This window comes from Panthera onca, chromosome B3 (assembly GCF_046562875.1).
Source record: "Panthera onca isolate mPanOnc1 chromosome B3, mPanOnc1 haplotype 2, whole genome shotgun sequence".
NCBI classification, from domain to species: Eukaryota; Metazoa; Chordata; class Mammalia; order Carnivora; family Felidae; genus Panthera; species Panthera onca.
The window spans coordinates 117,371,137-117,392,876 of record NC_138344.1 but is presented as its reverse complement, the minus strand read 5'-3'; the positions used below and the strand labels follow the sequence as shown (position 1 = coordinate 117,392,876).

Genomic DNA, 21,740 nt, shown 5'->3' with positions numbered 1-21,740 from the left:
ACTCAGTACTGCTATTGGGTCCTTCTGAGAAAGAAAAAGAATGTCCCAGATGCTGCAGAACAACACACAGGGGTGAACTGACTCTGACGTGACTGGTGACTGAACTCCTGGTTTCCAGCCTCTTCTGCCTCCTCCAAGGGGGAGGAAGGTGCTTCCTTCCTGGGTGAGCTCCACCCCTTCCACAGCTGGAAGAGGGCTTGGAAGTCCTTCGGACCAAAGTGGGTGGCGTTAAGAGTTGGCCTGTGCACTCTTGCCGGGGTGGGCGCCTTTCGCTTCTGTGGCCCTTCCATCCCAGTGGGTGCATGTATGCATGTTCCTAGCACACGCTTTTGGTAGGCAGCACTCTGTACTTGACAAGCTGGCATTCCACACTCCAGATCTTCCAAACACCAGACCCCTATGTTATTTTTAACTGTCCAAAGTTTTTTCCACGTGGTGTAATTGATGGGACTCAGTAGCCTAGTGAGAACCTAAACTTCAGCTCATTTTGCAGCCCTTGAATGGGCTGGGTCTGATGACCCAGCAGAAAACCACCCTGTTTTCTGAATTGACTGTTCTAAATCTTCCCGCCTGCCCTACCTCCCCCCGCCCCCCACTCTTCTCTGGGGAAAAGAAGCGTGCACAAAGATAACCTGAGCTTGCCTGTTTCTGTGGCTCCAGATAGGAGGGAGGAAGATCGTTTCTGTCTGTGACCTTCTCCTCCCTGCTCTCTCTGAGTCCTGCTACTGAGGGACAAAGATACATTTCCAGGGAGATGACAGGAAGGGCACTGAGAAGGTTGGTCCTCAGTCATTTCTGGCCTCTTTTCCAGCCCCCACGTTCCCTGAGGGGTAAGTCACATTCTCATCATCCTCTGGGGACAGTCCTGGACAGATGCTTTTTTTTTTTTTTTTTTTTTTTTTTTTTTAAGAGAGCCTGAGATCTTGTGTCTGGTGACCACTGTTCTTGTGATAATGGAGAAGATTCTCAGTTACCCACGTCCAGGAGAAAGTGCACCATTTCACTCTGGCCTGTCATTTACGTCACAAAGTCTCCAGCTTGTATCTTTTTTTTTTTTTTTTTTTTTTAATGTTTATTTATTTATTTTGAGAGAGAGGGAGAGAGAATCCCAGTCAGGCTCTGTGCTGTCTGTGCAGAGCCAGATGGAAGGATTGATCTCACAAACCGTGAGATCATGACCTGAACTGAAATCAAGTTGGTTGCCTAACTGACTGAGCCACCCAGGCACCCCTCCAGCTTATGCCTTGTTTCTCTGTGTTATTCACAAGTCTCTCCAGAGCACAGTGCACTTGGCATTTTTCTTATGGTAGTAGAACAAGTATAATGTACTTATACTTGTACTTATTATGGCACTGGATATACAATGACATGCATATCCGATACGGACCCTATCTTTACAAAGCTTATAGTCCAGTTGGGGAGATGGGCACTAATCATATACATATATAAATAAAATTTGGATCTATGTTTTGTTGTAAAGCCAGGAGAACGGAGGAGAGTATAGAAGGGAACACTGTTCTGGTCTAGTGTATTGAGGGTAAGTTTCCTTGAAGAGGCAACATTTTATCCCAGGCAGAGAAATGGCACACACAAAGGTCCTGTGGCACATTAGAAGGAGCAGGGAAGGCTGTTGTGCCTGGAGAGCCAGAGAAGGAGAGAAAATACAGCTCATGGTATGGTAAGAATTCAGGAGGGGCCAGAACACAAAGGACTTGATGGGAATTTTAGAGATGTGTATTTTTCCCTATGAGCAGTGAGCAGTTACAGAAGTTTTAAGTTAGGAAGTGGCTTGATCCAGTTCACGTTCTAAAAATTTCCCCCTGGAAATACAGGGAGGTTTAGCATGATGCCCTGGGAAGGACGGGACAGGTGAGTTCTGAGGAGACTTTTCTGGGCAAAATTTAGAAAATAAAAATAAGATATGAGCATGTACATGAAGAACAGGGCATGAGCCGGAAAAGGCGGGGACAATGGAGTTTCCCCTTTAACTGCTTTCCTCCTTCGTATCATTCCCAGTCCCATTTGGTAGTTTAAAGACACTGACACCCCATTCCCTACCCTGGATGTTTTTGATTCTCTGGAGAGATTGATTTTCTTCCCAAGCAGCATCTGCAGCACTTTGGTCCCCTCTGCTGTCCCTGCTGCTTCTTCCAGACTGTTCCTTTGGGCCTCTCGAGGTGTGGACTATCTACACGAGACTATCTACACACCTGTGTGACTGATGAGGCGGCAGACTTCTGGGCCTCCTCTTAGACCCACCAAACCAGAATCTCGGTGGTAAGGCTGTGCACTCTCTTATGCCTCCTAAAGCTTGAGAACCACTGTTCTTGTAGCCCTGCACCTGCAACAACAAACGTAATGATGCTTTAACTGTGTATGTGGGGGGGGGTTACATGTGGACCAAGTGCTTTGGAGGCACAGATGGTCTTCTTTAGGCCTGGCAACAATGCACTCCAGCAGACAAGGATCTGGTAGCCGTCCTTTCCTAGCTGATGCGGTTACAAAGTGACGGAGCTGGTGCCTGCAGGAGGCTCAGCGCTGCACGGCTGCCCCCAAACATCGCACTCTGCCTTTGTTTCTTCACGCCTCTGTTTTGTTTTGTTTTGTTGTGTTTGTTTTTTGAGAGACAGAGAGAGTGGGTGCAAGTGAGCAAGGGGCAGAGAGAGAGAGAGAGAGAGAGAGAGAGAGAGAATCCCTGGAGGGAAAGAGAGAGATGGGGGAGAGAGAGAGAGGGAGAGAAAGAGAAAAGGGGGCTAACCCGAAGTGGGGCTTGTGCTCACCCAGAGCGGGGCTCGAACTCACAGACCATGAGATCATGACCTGGGCCGAAGTCAGATGCTTAGCGACTGAGCCACCCAGGCCCTCATGCCTCTGTTTACAAGGTGCGGTGAATCCTTATAATTTCCAGATGTAGTTCCTTTAAAAAAAAAAAGATTCGGTATCTTTTTGGGGGGAGGAGGTGGTTCATGAGATCCATCTAGAAAGTGAGTATCTAGTTAGTACATGAAAGGGTGGAATTAGGTGGGTTTAAATTATTTTAGCTTTTTAGTATGGAAGATAGCAAACCTATATGAAAGTAAACAGAATAGTGTAAAGAACCTCCATAAATCCATCACCCAAGTTCAACAGTCGTAACACGGACAGGGAGTGGGCATCTTTTCAATGGTTCAGTCAGGCTTTGCCCTGTGACGTTCTCATTTTTATGTCCATTGAATGAAATGCCTGACGGAGCCTGGGTGGCTCAGTCAGTTGAGTGTTGACTTTGGCTCAGGTCACGATCTCACAGTTCATGAGTTCGAGGCCCGCATTGGGTTCTGTGCTGACAGCTCAGAGCCTGGAGCCTGCTTCAGAGTCTGTGTCTCCCCTCTCTCTCTCTGCCCCTCTCCTGCTTCTCTCTCTCTCTCTCTCTCAAAAAATAAACATTGAATGAAATGCCTGATAAGAGAATGGGCTGAAGGATCAGACAAGATTGTAGAGTACCCCTAGCAGCTAATGACCAGAGAGGGAGAAAGTTCTTTTGACTCAATTTGTCTCTAACAGTACAGCTCATAGGCAAGGCTAGAGCTTGCAACTGCAGACCTAGGAAATACCTTGGAGATCACTGGTGGTCTCCCTTACTGTCGAGACATGGTGGCAGAGGCCTGGCAAGGTCTGGGATAGTGGTCAGGCCTCACACAGCTAGGAAAAGCACAGAACTGGGCTTGAAACCGAGGTCCTCCAGCCCTTCTTCCCTTATACCTGCCTCCCTTAAAATAAGTTTTTTTTTCCTCATTTATTTAAAAAATTTTTTTCAAATTTAGATATATTTAGCCTATAACGTTGTATTAATTTCAATATATTAATTAATATATAATTAATTATGTATATAATAATTTCACTATAACATAGTGATTCGATATTTATATGTATTGCAAAATGATCACCGAAATAAGTCTGACATCACCACACATACTTAAAAAATTTTTTTTCTTGTGATGAGAACTTTTAAAATCTACTCTCTTAGTAACTTGCAAATACACCATTATTAACTACAGTCACCATGCTATACCTTCTATCACCAGGACTTATTTATAACTAGAAGTTTGTACCTTTTGGACACCTTCACCTATTACCCTCCACTACCCTCTGCCTCTGGCAACCACCAATCTGTTCTCTCATTCCACGTATAAGTGAGATCATACAGTATTTGTCTTTCTCAGTCTGACTTACTTCATTTAGCATAATGCCCTTGAGGTCCATCCATGTGGCAAATGTCAGGATTTCCTTCTTTTTTATGGAGGAGTAATACTCCTTTGTGTGTGTATATACAGACCACATTTTTGTTATCCATTCATCCATTGATAAACACTTATGTTGTTTCCATGTTTTGGCTATTGTAAATAATGCTGCAGTGGATGGGAGCGTGCAGTTAGTGTTTTCATTTGCTTTGGATAAATACCCAGAAGTGGCATTGCTGGACCATAGAGTAGTTCTATTTTTTCATATATATATATTATATATATAAAAATATGTAAGTATATATAAATATATAAAATATATTTATTTATTTATTTTATTTATAAATATATAAAAAAATATAATATATAAATATATATTTATATATATGTTATATATAAAAATATATAATTATATATATATACACATATATATGTGTGTGTGTGTATAAATATATATATATATATATATATATATATATATATATATTTAAGTTTATTTATTTGAGAGAGAGAGAGAGAGAGAGAGAGAGGGAGAGAGAGAATCCCAAGCAGGCTCCACACGACCCAGAGCCCAATGCAGGGCTCCGTCCCACAAACTGAGATCACGACCTGAGCCGAAATCAAGAGTGGGACCACTCAACCAACTGAGCCACCCAGGTACCCCTAGGGTAGTTCTATTTAAAATTTTCTCAGAAACCTCTACTCTGTTTTCCACAGTGGCTGCACCAATTTACATTCCCACCAACAGTGCACATGGGTTCCCTTTTCTCCACCTCCTCGCCAACACTTATTTTGATACCTAGCCATTCTAACAGGCCTGAGGTGGTAGCTCATTGTACTCTAGTGTTTATTTTTGTTTTCACCCTGATGTTTTCCGGCATGAAGCCACGGGAGACAGAACCCCTATGAAAAGCTGTCCAGAGTCCTGATGGTTGAAATACCAGTATTTGGCTACCTCAAACCTTGGCTTCCTCCTTGTGAAAAAGACCCTTAGTGTAGCCTGGAGTTCTCCTGGTCTAGCGAGAAAAGAATATACCTGTAAAATGAGTACTGGAGGAAGTGAGGGGACTGTGTGTGCATTCTCCCTTGGCTTTGCCTTCGCTAAAAGTCTAGAAGCTCTAACGCAAAGTATGACAAGATAGTGGGAACCATGGGGAAGGAAGGTAGAAGAGAAGGAAGAAATCAGTTTCATTGGGCAGCTTCATGGAGGAGGCGAGGCTGAAGGAGGCCTTGATGGGTGGGCGGAATCTAGGGAGCTGAGGAGAGAGAAGCCTTCCCTTTAAGAGGGGAATCAACCTCTTAGCATGGCACATCAACCAAGAACTATTTAGCACCTCCCGAAGTGGAAGGCTCTGTGCTTCACGCTGAAGAGGATACTGAAAAGCAGAACAATTTCTGTTCTTCAGGAACTTCCTGTCTAGGTGAGGGAGGAGACCTATGTTGAATATTAATATAAGTTGAAGACTCTAAGACTCTGAGATGCAAGTTAACTTTTAAGATAAGCCTAAAGAAGAGCGCCCCGGAAACCGAGAGACGAGGTCCAAAGGAGAACACGGTAACCATGCCAAGGGCCGCGGACCCAGTGTCTTCTGTGTATGTGGCCGTGAGCTAGCTGCTACAATAACCGCATCATTACAAAGCAGCCTTTTAAAGTAATAATTACACTAGTTCCAGCAACCATCTTTGAACACCTACACTCTGCTCAGCAGTCTTGTGCTGTGTGGTGCACGCACATTAATTCATTTAATCCTCCCGGGAAGCAGATAATGTTAACTAGTTTATAGAGGAGAAAACTCTAAAGACTTTAAGCAACTTGCCTAAGACTCCGAGGCACAAACCTGGGTCTGTCCATGCAAAGCAGGTAGGGGTTCAAAAAGGCACAGTGTACATGGCTGGGTAGCTGGGAGAGAGAAGGCTGGACAGGCAGTGAAGCACCTGGTATAAATATCAGTGTGAAAACTTTGGCGCTGATCCTGTAGGTGCTGGGGAGTTATTTAAGGTATGGCAGGATGGACGTTGAGGGTGATTAATTTGCAGGATGGCTTGAGTGGAGAGGCCGTGGCAGGAACACAGACCAAAGCAACTGGGGTCTGTGGTGGTGGGGGCGGGGGGTGGCGGCGGTGGGAATGTGCCTGGTCAAAGCAAGTAATGAAAACCCTCACAGCCCATCAAACTTAATTAAAATCAAATAAACACTCCGGCAAACCCATCTCACCCCAAGTAGGGATAGAGATTCCAGATCACTCCTAGGGCCTTAATGCTGGTTTCAATATAGCTGCAGGGACATAAAGCTTCATCGATATATAATATTTGTAAAATATGCGTACGCTCTGCATCGATAGGCTCCCTTACACATTTACGGTTTCGGCCCTCAGCTAGGTCCTCGGTGCCCCATCATAACCTCTTTTCTGAGCCTTTTTCATTTCTTCTCTTCGGCACTTGTTCCAGGGTTTTCCATTTACCTGAAAACCCACTCCATCCTCTCGCTCTGAACAGATGATTTCACCACTGACTTCTTTAAGAAAATCGAAGCCATGAAGCAAGGAACTTCCTTGTCATTCCTGCCCCCTGCCTCCTTGTGGCAAAAGCCGCTTCTTCAGAGGGGCCTCCTCTGAGCACTGTACTTAATGCTGTCCCTGCAATAGTTGCCCTGGTGTATTACCCTGGTATGTGTTTTTCATAGTGCATGCAACCATCAGAAATTATCTTTACGTATTTGTTTGTTCACCTGTCTTTAGTGTGCCTTTCCCCTTGGAATGTAAGTTCTGTGAGAGCACAGGCCTTGCCTGTCTTGGCCACTGTAATATCCATGGTGCCTAGTATATAGTAAGTGCGTGGGACATGGAAGGTGCTTAAAATAGAAAGAATGAGTAAATTCCCATGGCTTCAGCCAGTGCTCACAATTCAATCTTCTTTCCTCCTGACTATCTTATTGCCTACTCCATTTCTCCTGGGTATTCTCTTTCAAACTTATATCCTAAGTGAATTCTTCTTCCCCCAAAGCTGCTTCTTCTCCTCAGGGTTCACTATTATTTGAGTAAAAATCTCAGAGTCATCTTTGGCTCCTGTCTCTCTTCACCCCTACTTTGTCCCTGAGTCCTGTTAACTTGACCTTGGCAGTGTCTCTGGACTCTGTCTCCTCCTCCATTTACCTAGGCAATATTAGTGCTCATAAGGACACAGGCAGGAGCTTCCCAATTGACTTTCCAGCTGCAGTCTGTCCCCATGTCAGGCTATCCTTGCCCACAGGGAGGGCTCTGCATAGTTCAGTTCCTTTATACCACCAGTGGCTCCTAATGATTATAGGATCCATCCATGTACCCATCCATCCATCCACCCATCTACCCACCCACCCTCCCATCCATCCGTTCATCCACCTTTCCATCCACCCACCCTCCCATCCATCTGTCCATCCATCCACCCACCCATCCATCCATCCACCCACCCATCCACCCATCCACCCATCTGTCCATCTGTATGTTCATCCACCTATCCACCCATTCATCCATTCATCCATCCATCCATCAGTTATTTACTGAGTACCAACTCTATGCAGCTCTGTGAGAGGTGCTAGGATAGAGAATGGAGAAGACAATGTTTGCTTTCATATACGTGTTCAGTCTTACAGGTGGGGACAGATAAAAATAGTCAAAAATCATTCAAGTGTTACAGGTGCTTTTTATTCATTCATCAAATATTTATTGAACTCCCATTATGTGCCACACACTGTAGGTGTTGGGGACACAGCAGTCAACAAAACAAAGTCCTTACCCTTGTGGGACTCACATTCTAGTGGACAAATGCACGGGTATAAATGCTATGGTGAGAATGGAGTGAGGTAAAGGGTATACATGTGCGAGTTTGCCCCCTTGCACGCTTGTTCAGAGATGACTTCAGTCAAGGTGACAATTGAGCAGAAACCTGCAGGACTGAAGGGAGTAGCACTTGCAGGTGTCTGGGGGAAAAGAAAAGCATTCTAAGCAGAGGGAACAGCCAACACCCTGTGCTGATGCCCTGGGCTGGGGATGTGCTTTGAGGAGTGTGTACACAAAGTAGAGAAGGAATCCGTTCTGCCTGGAGGGACTGGGGACACTCCTTGGAGGAGGCTGCCAAACTACCTAGCCTGACGTTCACAATTCAGCTCATTCTGACATTGACCCGTGGACTCGGCTTGAATCATGCCAGAACGGGGACTTCCAACCTCCTGGCCTTTGCTTCTGTGACATTCTCTGCCAGGACTTCCCCTCTGACCCCCACACCTCTGCCTGATGACTCTCTCTAGTTTCCACTTGCCCTTCAAGGTCTGCGCCTCCTTCAGGCAGAACCACTGCCTGTGGCTCCCATAGTGCTTTGTTTATGCTTGCAGAGCCCATACATAGCAAGGGCACTTCTGGTGAGCTGTGTCTATGCCAGTCACCTCCACCTGCTAGAGCTCCTCACTGCCTCCAGCGCTTTGGTCTCCAGCACTCTGCACTGTGTGAGGCACACAGTAGGTGGTCTAATGCATATCCAAATTTCACTGGAAAGGAACCCATTTTATTACCAGACCACTCTATATAGACATGTAGGCAGACATACATAAACTTTTTCTACATATCAGCTGCTTTTTTCCCCCTGCAGTACCTAATGAAAGCAACAGGGTCATGAAATTAATTTGTCACTCTGGTGCCAGCTTCACTCAGCTGACTCATGGCCTGGGATGGGATTTTAAACATGTGTTTCTCATCTACGTGCTAATTTCTCTTTTCCTTGTCGGTCATTTCTCTTACCCTCCAATTTGTGGGTAGTAACTGCCTTCGGGTCTGTGACACCTGAACTTCCTCCTACATCCTCTGAATGGATGCTTTCCAGCTTTGGGCTGAGAAGGAGGCAGGTGGACCCTGACTTAGGAAGGGCGAGAGGGAGTAAAAATGAAATGAGATTTCCTTCCCTGTCGAAATGCATTAGAGCATATTTGTTTGAGAAAGGCCTGAAATCTATCTATATTTTGTTATGAATTGAATCATACGTCTTTCAGAGGATTCTGTGATCTTCCCTCCATAATGGAGAGATAAGAATATTTCCATGTATCCTGAGATTGTTAATGCAAATATTTATTGAGCACTCAGTACTATTTTGGGTGATGGACTTAAAGCAATGAGCAAAATGGGTGAAATCCTTGCCTTCCTAGAGCTTACATTCTAGTGGGGCATACAGATGGTGGCCTAAGTAAGTAAATAAATGAGGTGGTGGCTGGGCGCCTGAGTGGCTCAGTTGGTTAAGTGTCCAACTCTTGATTTTGGCTCAGGTCATGATCTCATGGTTCGTGAGTTCGAGCCCCACATCATGCTCTGCACTGACAGTGTAGAGACTGCTAGAGATTCTCCCCCTCTCTTTCTTTCTCTGCCTCTCCCCACTCTTCCTCTCTCTCAAAAATAAATAAACATTAAAAAAAATGAGATGGTGGTAAATGAAGGCAACCAAAGCAAGGAGTTGGGACAGGGGATGTTGGGGGAAGACAGTTTAAAATAAGGTGGCCACTGAAAAGTGTCATTTGAGGGTCATCTGGGAGAAGCAGATTCAAGGCAGAGGGAGTAGCAAGTGCGAATCATGGGTGATGTTTTGAAGGGTGGCAAGAAGGCCAGTGTGGCTGGAGCAGGGCAAGACAGAGGCAGAGTAGTATGAGGACTTTGGCTTCTCTTTGGTATTGGGAACCCACTGGAGGATGTTTATAGTGTCACCCTGGCTACTGAGTTGAGAATAAATGGAGAAAAGCAGGGGCCAAATAGGGGACAAGTAAGGAGGCAGTGGGTGGGAGCAGGGTGGTAATTGTAAAGGTTGTGAGAAGTGACTGGATTTTGAATACATTTCATAGATAAGGATGACAGCATTTGCAAAGAAATTGGAAGTAGGGTCTGACAACAAGAGGCATCATGGGTGACTCTAAGGTTTTTGGCTCGAACATGTAGAAGAATGGGATTATTAAGATGGTGAGAGAGTGGAGGCGGGTGTGTGTGGGCTCAGTTTTGCCCTTGGTTGGCTTGAGATGCTGATTTGACATCCAGGTAGAAATGTCCAATAGGCCGGGGCATTGTTGGGCCTGCCCCTGTTGGACCTCCATCCAGGGAAGAGATTAGGAAACTGTCTAGAGGGTCTTGTTGGGACCTGTATGGCAAACTGGTTGATCCATAGGCACAGGGAACTATCTCTGGGCTGTGCCATTGAGTTTAAAATAATAAAAAAAAATCATTTAAAAAAGCATGTTTGGATTCAATTCAAGAAATATTTACTAGCATCAACTATATGCCAGGCAACATGGTAAGTGCTGGTTGTAATACAAGAGTAGGACTGAGATGGTTTTTGCCCTTTGGAGCTTAGAGTCAATGGAGAAAACTGTGTAAAGCACACATTTTTATTAGAACAATGGTAAATCCACAACTAATATGAGAATAGATCCTATATCTTGATGAATAAATTAAAACACTTACTCATGACACTCTATTTCCATTGTCATGATAAAGCAAGAAAATTAGAAAATGTAGTTTTCCAAATGGAACTTTTTTGCTTAGAAATTTGATTTGGAAGTCCTTGTGACCAAGTGGAGGTATAAGTGACCGCTGAACAATGCTAAACATTTTCCCATGACCAAGCACTTACATAGGAGGCCCGTGGTTATATAGATTATATAAGTCATCCCTGGCAGGGAAGTTTTGTTTTTAAAAACTGCTACACTCATGCATGCTATTCAAGTTTTACTTATTTTAACCTCAAAAGTGGATGAGAAACTTTTGCCAAAGTGGCAGCAAAGGTTACAAAAATTCTGATATGAATATGACACCGGTGGGCCTGAAACATTGTGGCCTGGTTGCCCTATTGTCTGACATCATTTACTCACCTGGTAGTCTTTACCATTTTGGTCTTTGTGTCCCATGAACTGGGAAATTGGATTGGGGTAGGGAGTTGGGTGGTTTTCTCTGTCTTGGCATCAGATCATGTCTTTCCTTGTTTTGGACAATATCCCAGGTGATTCAGGGATGTCCTGGAAAATGTACTCCTGACCCTAAGTCTTGGAGGGTTGGGAAGGATGCATCTAAAGTGGCTCCTTGTCTAGCATGAAAACTCTGTGAAGGTGTCAATTTTGTCTTGTTTACCACTGATTCTCCAGCACCTGACTCAGTGCCTGGCACAAAGTAGGTGATTGACAAGTATTTGTTGAATGAATAAATGAAAGGTGCCTCCCACCCCACCAGTCAAGCTGTTCTGTCTCTAGAGCGAACAGAATCTGATGGTAGTTGACTTTGAACAGTGGTGTGTGGGAGTATTTCTCAGGCCCATACCTTCTGTCCTCTGGCAAGGGTAAGGTCAGATAGAATGGCCTGGGCACATGAATATACCAACAGACTTGATGGGTGATTCTAAAAGGTTTTGGGGAATGGTGTGGGGGTGGAAGGAAGCCACAGAGGACAAACGAAGTTAGACTATGATAGTCAAAGGAAGAGTTAGCCAAAGATGGGGAAATGCTCAGGCAAAAAGGTTGCCAGCTGGGGGCTTAACTTAGCTTTTGGGAAATATCCCTACCCTTCCACACCAGGATTTATTTATTTTGAAATAAATCCCAGACATCATTTATTTTATCTGTAAAAATTTCAGTATGTACCTGTAAAAATAAAGATTCTTTTAGAAAATAGTTACAATCTCATCCAAGTTAAAAAATTTTTTTTAATGTTTATTTATTTTTGAGAGAAAGAGAGACAGAGCCTGAGCAGGGGAGGAGCAGAGAAAGGAGACACAGAATCTGAAGCAGTCTCTAGGCTCTGAGCTATCAGCACGGAGCCCAATGTGGGGCTTGAACCCAGGAACCCGAGATCGTGACCTGAGCCGAAGTTGGACGCTTAACTGACTGAGCCACCCAAGCACCCCAACAATTTATTAATAATATAAAATATCCAGTTAGTGATGAAATACATTTCTTTCTTTATACACACACACACACACACACACACACACACACACACACATATATTATTGTTTTAGCAGTATTTAAAAAATGACTTCATTGGTTTAATGGAAATGTATACTTGTTACTAAAAATTCAAGCAACACACAAAAATAACAAGGTGAGAGCAAAAATGGACCAAATCCATTAGATGAACTTCATTTCAGATACCTTTCCATGCATATGTTCACACAGAACAAAGATGGGTATAAATGCTGTCACAAATACTTCTTTGTATTAAAAGAATTGCTAAGTGTTATTTTAGAGCTGAAAGGGCACCTAAGACTTTTACATAGCAGATCCCTGGAGGGCAGGGCCATTCCTCAGTTGTGTTTATAACACCCACCTCCCCATCTTTGTGCCCCAGGTGGTCCATAACTATGGTTTGAATGGAAGGGGTCCTTAAGAAATCACTCAGCGCTCTTGTGGAATAGGATGGCCCATGAGTTGAAATCACTTGCTGAGGTCCGACAGCTAGTGAGGGCACATGTTGGGCTGGGCATCCTGTTTCCTTGCTCTTTTCTCCAGCCTGGGATTGAGCTGTGGAGCAAAGTGGGGCCGTGCACCAGCTTGGAGTCAGACGCCCCTGGGCTTGGTTCCGCTCTGGATCTTTTCCCATGACTTAGTTGCGGTGTGACGTCTCTTACCCACACAGCTTTCCTACCTCAGAGGGCTGTTACGAAGAGTCAGTGAGATAATGCTTAAGAAGCTTATGCCATAGTTCCTGGCGTGTACCAGGTGCCAAACAAACATTAACTGTGGTTGTTATCATTATTTGTGTTGTAACGGCAGCAGGAGTACTAATAGCATGATTCTTTTCTTATTCTGCTGGAAATGTCAACTGGAACGCAAAGAAAGCCCAACCCTCCCCCTCTTCCCTTCCCCCTCCGCTCAGGTTCAGATGGAACCCAGTTCATAACTTTGACTTTCGCTTCATTCCTGCCATTGGGAAGGAGAGATTATTACATGTGGGAATCCTTTTCCTGTATTGCGCCAGTTTCTGGTTGGCGGATTATGTTTAGTGGTCAAGGTTCATGTGTCTTCTGCCTATACGTAGTTCAGCGGTGCTGCCTTAACAAGAGCTTTGCAAATAATTATTCTAAGCTCTTCAAATAGAAACCTCGGGCAAAGGGCTGGGTGCAAGACGTCTGGCCTTCGGTCTGCTGAGTTAGCAGCTCTTTAAGGACCCTCCTCCAGGCCCTGGGTCTGTCAGGTCACTAATGGAATCTGCTGGAAGCAAATTAACTCATGAAAAAAGGGCTAACAAATCACTCCAGCTGTTGGTGTCTGCCCCAGGATGGCTGGCACTCTCCTGTCCACACGTAAGTCCTCACCCCACATTTCATGGCTCTCTTGGGGAGCCCCGCTTTCTCTTACGTGGTTAGTGAGGAGCATAAAGGCTGGCCCGGAATCTCAGCCCCCCACAGCATAGCTATGGCCTGTGCACGTGAGAGGGCCATCTGTGCAGCCCGACATGCCCTCCTGTGTGGGCGGCTTGCGAGCTGGCTCCATGTATTATTCACACTTCTGGGTTCGGGTTGGCTTAACCATTTGCTCCAAGTCGAGGCTGGGAAAAGGGGGGCAGGTGGGGAGAAAACAGATATGCTCTTAAGCCTGGGCTTAGTCTCTTCTTCCCTGGTCAAACGTGTGCTCTTTCGAAAACATTATCTCCTATGGAGTGGGATCCAAGCTCCACATGGGTCTGCCCGGTCCCCCCGCATTCCTCAACTGTAGCTTCCCTCCCCAGCGCCCCTCAAAGCTTGGGGGCCTTCACAAAGCAGACTGGAAGTGCAAGTCTACCACCGTGAGCCTCCTTTTTCCCCTCCTTCCTCACCCCTCTTGGCTCCCCCAAAGTTGCCTCATGGATCCCTGAGTAAATTGAGGATGTTCTGGGAAGTGTGTGTGTGTGTGTGTGTGTGTGTGTGTGTGTGTATCTGTCCATCCTGCTGGCTGTAACAGGAGTGATAAGAGAAGATGGAAAGATGCTCTCCTGCCCCAGAGAGGGGGAGTCCGGGGAGAGGGTTTCATGGAGCTGGAGAACACCAGCAGCATCCTGTGATACCTGCAGAAGAGAATTGGAGTAATGGAACTGGGCTGTGGGGGTAACTGAGGATGTATCTGGGATGGAAGGAGCCCTAGACATCCTCTCCCTGTGCCATAGGTGGAGAAAGTTAAGAGGAGTCATGCCGTGCCCGAGGCCGTCACATTGAGATGAGCTATGTGAAGCCCCAAAGAATAGGCCAGGCCATAAAAGCCACGCATTACTATCTTCTGTCTTTCCTTCCAATTCACTCTGCTCTTTAGTAGCAGTGGGTGATCTAGACCCTGGAACATAAGACTCCTGACATTCCCTAAGAATAGAATTTACACCTGGGTGCTGGTGATTTGGGGCTCCTGCTAATAGTTCATGCCTTAAACCATTAAAAATTCCTGAGGTAGGAAGCCCCCCCCACCCCCCCCCCCCAACAGCAGCTGTTGGTGTCTTGGTTCACTCCTTGGTGCTATCTTTTCTCCTCGCCTAGGGACCAAGGGTTGTGGGTGTTTGCTTTGGACCACATTTACACATGGGTTATATAGAGTCCATTGCCTCCCCTCCCCACCCCCTACTGTGCCTTGCCCAGCAGGACTCTGAGAATGTCTTAGTTAAAAGTCTCCCTGCAAACTAAGCTGTGTAGAAGCAGGGTGAGCCTAAGGAGAAGGTTCGTGGCTGTTATGGAGGAGGCCTGAGTGTTGTGTCTCCCAGGTGGCCAAGTCTTGTAGGCACAACCTAGAGAGGTCTTCACAGACCAGAATCACTGGAATGCATTTCAGTGTGTTGAACAGGGCAATGCTTCTACAAACCATGCTGCCCTGGTCAGGTCACCAGTCTGTGCCTCAGTTGCTTTTTCTATAAAATGGGGCTAATAATAATAATAGTGACCCATTATCTCACCAGGGGTAATGATGAGATGCCACGTGTGAAATCTCTTTAGAAAGAAGGCAGAGGGTGGGCTCAGTTCCTACTTCCCTCATTTGTATTATTATTATTATTATTATTATTATTATTATTAGGTCATGGCAAATAAACCATTTGAAATTTATCTCATTCATCTCAGATAAAAAGGTAGAGAGGTAAGTATCTATCATCTTTGCTTAATAAATCAGAGCCATCGTCACTGGGGAAGTCAGAGCTGGAGCTGGCAGAAGCTGGGCCTTGGGCCTCCCAGTTTGGTCCGCCTGCCTCTCCTGCCCATTACTTTTTTATATTCCATATCAAAGTCTCCATCGTTCTTTCAAGTCCTGTGTAGCCTGGGCTCTGATCATCCGGGGACTGCACAATTCTTACTAATATCAAAGGGGAGGGTTTTCTTAGCCTGCTTCCCTTCGTTTCTACGTCAGTGTCAGGATGGAGAGGGCAATAGTGGAATTGGAAGGACATCTGTGCCCCAAAAGGAATGCATCTTGGTGTGTTGCAAATTGGGGTTCCCCCTGGTGACTTTAAAGACAGTGAAGAGTGAAGTGTGACTTGTAACTGATTAGCTACAGAACTTCTGTGACTGGGAGCTTTCATTTCCGGGTCAGGATGGAATATGGACAATTAGATCCCGCTGCCTGTCTCTGTCAAATACCCGGAGTCCAAAAGACCCAGAACGTGTATTTTCCTGCATTTCGGATCCCCGATCACTGATTTGCTGAGAGCAACTGTATCTAATTTTATTCATGCAAAAAGCAGGTGTCAGTGAAAAATCCTGTAAATGAATCGGATATTCCTATTGGCCTCATCACTCCAACGCTGTTTTTTTCCCCCCACTTTGCTAATTACTTTGCAACTGGTGAGGGCTCTTTGAGTAACCTCAAATTCTCTGTTTCTCAAGCTTCCAACTGAAATATTCTCTAGATAAAGACTTCAATGATGGAAGCGGTTGGTGTCACTGGAAAAGCCCATTCTTTAAGAGAAGAAGATGATCTTAATAATTGGAAGGACTCCAGCCTATTGGCTGGGAGCCGGGTCACACTAGTGCAGAATGGCAGCCTTTCAGTGGCATTTCTCAGGCTTTGCTTAAGCCAGTCAGGTCAAGAAGCCTGAATCATGGGGCGCCTGGGTGGCTCAGTCGGTTAAGCGTCTGACTTCGGCTCAGGTCATGATCTCACAGTCTGAGTTCAAGCCCCGCGTCGGGCTCTGTGCTGACAGCTCAGAGCCTGGAGCCTGCTTCAGATTCTGTGTTTCCCTCTCTCTCTGACCCTCCCCTGTTCATGCTCTGTCTCTCTCTATCTCAAAAATAAATAAAACATTAAAAAAAAATTAAAAAAAAAAAAAAAAAAAAAAAAGAAGCCTGAATCATTCTCCTGGTCTTGAAGCTCTGTTTCTGACTTAGTTTTGCCTGATGCGGCTTCAGACTCCTCTGCCAAGTGGGTTGCAAGGAATTGTCCTTTCTCAGCGTGGTGCATTCTGGATGAAATGACCTGAGTGTTGACAATATTACGATGAGGGTTTGTAATTTTTTGCTAAAAGACAACAAGATGTTTCCAAAATCTACCGACTTACTTTGCATAGGCATCGGGACAAAATGCCACACTTGGGGAAAAATAAAGGATCTGAAGGTAACTTTTTCATTTTATAATTTTAAACATTTAAAAAGTCACATGCTGGTTGTAAAAAAAATGCATAGAAGAAGTGCATAAAACAAGACAAAAAAGAACAAAACAAAACAAAAAAAGACTTCTTCTCTGATTGCCCATTTTGCTCCCTACTGTTAAGGACATGGTTGTTTTTGTTTTGTTTTTTGTTTTGTTTTGTTTTTGGTTTTTTTTGGCATATCCTTCCAGATATTTTCCTTTTTAAAAATTTTTCTTTCTTTCTTTATCAAAATTAAAAAAACATTTTTAAATTTATTTTTGAGAGAGAGAGAGAGAGAGCATGAGCAGGGGAGGAGCAGAGAGAGAGAGGGAGACACAGAATCCAAAGCAGGCTCCAGGCTCTGGGCTGTCAACACAGAGCCCGACATGGGGCTTGAAATCACGGACTGCAAGATCATGACCTGAGCCAAAGTCAGATGCTTAACCGACTGAGCCACCCAGGTGCCCCTAATTTTATTTAAATCCAAGTTAGTTAACATATAGTGTAATAATGGTCTCAGGAGTAGAATTTAGTGATTAATCACTTCCAGATATTTTCTATGGTTTTGAAGGGGTGTATATATATATATGTATATATATACATATATATATGTATATATGCGTGGCTATGCTAGAGTGGGTGTTAGGTAGGTAGTTGAATTAAGAAAGAAAAATTCAGTTGTAGGGTAATTTCCTTTATTTCTTTGACTAAATGGTAAATTGAGAGAAAACTCATTCAGACCCTTTAGGAAAATCCTTCCTACAAATATTTAAATATCTCTAATCAGCCTATAATTTGCACATGGCCTGGGCTTTCTTTAGGCAAACAGTATGTAGTGTGTGGCAAAGAAAGTTAATCTAAATTTTTAACAAAGTGCCAGCCGACAATGGGAATCAGCGTGTAAGGTAGTAACACTGACTGCATGTGGAGAAGAGATTGTGGGGTGTTTTTTTAATAACATTTGATCAGTGGCATACAATTTCTCCAGGTATCTCAGAGCAACAGGTTAAAGGTCGAATAAATGTGTAACGTGAGAATGTGTGACGTTTATTGCCAGGCACAGCGACTGGCGGTGATCCTTAAGAGCGTGAGGTGCAGGAAGGTCTGGATGGGTTCTCTTGAGATGGAAAGACCAGCCAGGCGGGGCATCCCCTGTGTTTATACATACTCCCCTCCCCCTGTCAGGAAGGGGGGAGGGTGGGGTTACCGAAACAGGCTCAGTATGGCAAATTGGATTCCGATTTCGGTTTTTCCTCCTCCCACAGACTTGGTGGTCATTAGGCTGAAGAAGGTCCCATAATCTGAACTCGTTCTCTGGTTCCCCGGACTGGTGCGCACATAGGACTCTCTGGCTGTGTTTCACTTTGCAGCCTGTTCTGGGATGAAGCAGCAGGAGCCTTGAGGGGCACCCTCCAAAGCAGCTTCTCTGTCGCCTCCTTTGCCCCAGTTCTGTGGGCCCATTCTTCTCCCGCAACTTGACTCTCTCTGGAGAACCGGATCTGGGGCTCGGAGCCCAGTGCTCTGTTTTCTCCTCTGCCCTCCCTTCAACTACCTGCCGCACCTCTTAGCTTCCACATCCTCAAAAGGGATAATGTTCTCCTTGAAAGCGTCTTTTGAGGATTAATTGATGTTTGCTCTATGCTTTGAAGAGAGAATCCTATCAAGTCTCTGCTGTCCTCAAAGCTGGTCCCAGTTCCAGCTGGTGCCAGACCAATCCGGACGCAGCACGAGCAGGCCTCTCATTGGCCGCCTTTCTGGGGCATACCCTTGGGCTCCTCATCTCCCTCAGTAGAAGGGTGACTGCCCACATAGGAGACACAGACCCTCACGTGGACATTTTGTACATTGCATGTTTTTTGCTTGGAGAAAGGGTATTTGCATCCCTTGGGAAGTCAGTTTGTGGCTGTCTGTGACATTTTCTCATTTGGAAATTGTTTTTTCTCTTTCTCTCTTTTTAATTTTTATTTATTTTATTTTATTTTATTAAATTTTTTTTTAACGTTTATTTATTTTTGAGACAGAGAGAGACAGAGCATGAACGGGGGAGGGTCAGAGAGACGGAGACACAGAATCTGAAACAGGCTCCAGGCTCCGAGCTGTCAGCACAGAGCCCGACGCGGGGCTCGAACTCACGGACCGTGAGATCATGACCTGAGCCGAGGTCGGCCGCTTAACCGACTGAGCCACCCAGGCACCTCTCTCTCTTTTTAAAAGCTTTGTAAGTGTAAGAGTAGTTAGAATCTGCCACCTCTCAAGGAAGTCCCTTTGCCAGGCCATTTATATGGTAATTGTGTGTGATTTGGGGAGGAAAAGGATGTTACCTGCTTCATGATAAGCACTTTCATATCTGTGAATTCTTTTTTTTTTTTTAAATGTAATACTGTTTATTTAACTTCAAAAACATTTCAGCATTCTAAACATACAGAAAAATAACAGAACGTTGCAAATTGTGTTTAGTATAGCAGGTTCTTTGAACTTTCATCGATGCAGTGGCTCTTTGCTTTGCTGACCGTGAAGAGCTCTACAGTTTGTTTCAAAGCAAACAGGTTAAAACTACCGCACTTAACCAAAAAAGATGCAAACACTTCTCATGCCAGCTGACTGTCTCCCCCCGCCACTGCCCCTTTTCCACAGCTAAGAATGGCAGCAGAACGCTAGGTCACTATATACAGAAACAAGACAACCTGAAGCTAAACAGATGCCCACTGCAGTGTCCACAGGCCCAGCTTCACAGTGCACGCCCTGAGCTACAGCCCCTCCAGAAGGCATCTTCCCCCACAGCCTCACGCCAAGCAAGGAGCATGAAGACTGTGTCTCAGTGGTTTTGTCCTTTTTTTTTTTTTTTTTTTTTTACAAACTATAGATATGTACAGTTGAGAACTCAGGATTTCTAGCCCATAACCATAGAGTTAACACCACCTTACAAATTCAAAGGGGAAAATGGCAGAAACATCCCTAAAAGCCTTGTCACACCAACAGCAAAGTGCACAGAGTGCGGAGAACACGAGAGCCTTCTCATTTTAAAAATGTTTGGAGAGGGGCACCTGGGTGGCTCAGTCAGTTAAGCGTCCTACTTCGGCTCAGGTCATGATCTCACAGTTCGTGGGTTCGAGCCCTGTGTTGGACTCTGTGCTGACAGCTCAGAGCCCGGAGCCTGTTTCAGATTCTGTGTCTCCCTCTCTCTCTGCCCCTCCCCTGTTCATGCTCTGTCTCTCTCTGTCTCAAAAATAAATAAATGTTAAAAAAAATTAAAAAAAAATTATAAAATAAAAATGTTTGGACATACGTACAACTCTGATACGTTTCAGGGTGCTCCGGACCCCCATGGCTGCTTCATGTAAACCACTGACAATTTCTAGAGCACTTTGAAGAGACTACAATATGACCATGACCCAGCTGTGTAATTAAACTTAACGAGGGCAACAGACCCGCCTCAAATAAGAGAGGTGCCAATGACAGTGCTCCCTACTCTAAGGAGACAGATAAACAGTTCTTTTTTTTTTTATTCCTCCTCTTCCTCCTCCTCCTCCTCCTCCCCTTCCTCCTCATTTTCTTCATCTTCCTCTTCCACCTTTTTCCGGGCAACTTTTGCAGGACGCTTTTGCGCCACCAAACTTTCCTTTAGACTTACGGTCGACGACATCCTTCTCGTACTTCTCCTTTAGCTCCACCGCCTTGTTGTCGTAAGGCCGCTTTTCACTGTCACTTAAGTTATCCCACATCTCATCCAGCTTCTTCGCCACATCTCCAACGGAGATACCAGGGTTTGTAGATTTGATCTTGGGGCGGAATTCTGAACTGGACAGGAAGAATCCAGACGGTGGCCTTTTGGGGGCGTTAGGGTCCTTCTTCATCTTGCCTCCCTTAGCTGGTCCATAATCCTTCATTTCCCGATCATAGCGCACTTTATCTGCCTTTGCCATTTCATCAAATTTAGATTTCTCTTTCTCAGACATTGTCTTCCACCTCTCAGAGCACTTCTTGGAAAATTCTGCAAAATTGACAGGGGCCTCTGGGTTTTTCTTCTTATGTTCCTCTCTGCACGTCTACACAAAGATGGCATAAGCAGACATCTTGCCCTTTGGTTTCTTAGGATCACCTTTAGCCATCCTGACTGTATTGTTCGCTAGTCTGGGCAGTGCAAGGCACGATGCATGGCTCTGCGCTCTCCAGCCTCGCCTTAGCTGCCTCCATGAGAGCCGCCTTATCCGTGAGTTCTTTGTTAAAGTTGTTTAATCAAAGAAATGGGAAGCTGCAACCTCCTTATTGGAAGGATCTAGAAATGCAGTGTGAGTTAAGAACCTGAGGGTTCTAGGGAGAAGGTGGTTGAGAAAAAGGAAGAAGGAAGGTTTGTTTTAAGCCCAGAACAAACAGGGAATTCAAACAACGTAAGTCAAAGACACCTTAGTTGTCTTATCAAGGAGGACGAGGCTGGAGGGCAAAGCCAGCCAAGCACACTTGGGTCCTCTTCTGTGTCCTCAGATGGGCGTCAGGACATGGCAGGGGATTGAGGACCTGCTGCTGACTCTTCCAATGGGGCATTTCAAGGGGAGCCTTCATTTCCTGTCATTCCCCTCTAGCACCTGATCCCCGTAAAGTGTCTCAGGCTCTTGGGGGCTTGTTTTAAGCACTGGTCTTTTTAATAGAAACCACTGCTTGCCTGTTTTAAATAATATTTCTGGCTTCTTGCAAAATCGAAGATCTGGCAACCCTGACCCTTCACCCCATCAAGGCAAGCACCAGCCGCTGCTGTCCCCTTTGATGGGGCAGTGGAACAGAACAGACGCTGTCTGGTTCACCGACTGGGGCACATGCTGACTTCTGACCTGTCTGGGAAATTAGTGAGGGGATGGAGTGTTAGTCCAGAAGCATACGCTGAGCACAGACATGTACACACCTATGCACACACTCATCACCAGGATTCAGGCCCAGACGGGATTACTCAAAGAAA

The 21,740-nt window shown here is 45.1% G+C and overlaps 1 protein-coding gene and 1 pseudogene across 7 annotated transcripts in view; one reads left to right on the top strand and one right to left on the bottom strand.

Annotated features, from left to right (window-relative positions):
• The window catches only part of DPF3 (double PHD fingers 3), a 303,761-nt gene that overhangs the window by 55,044 nt on the left and 226,977 nt on the right, over positions 1 to 21,740 (top strand). For 2 of the 7 annotated variants that reach the window (XR_009605553.3, XM_060617352.3), the window contains exon 1: positions 13,323 to 13,514. The exons of 3 other annotated variants lie outside the window; for them this stretch is intronic. Coding sequence is in view for 3 of the 4 variants with exons in the window: in XM_060617352.3 (XP_060473335.2) it covers positions 13,441 to 13,514 (74 nt within the window). In the remaining variant the exon portion in view is untranslated. Of the gene's footprint in view, positions 1 to 13,322; positions 13,515 to 21,740 lie in introns of those variants that run through there. 2 more of the 7 variants (XM_060617355.3, XM_060617354.3) reach the window with 2 other exon arrangements.
• LOC132668373 (high mobility group protein B3 pseudogene) lies at positions 20,046 to 20,946 on the bottom strand (annotated as a pseudogene).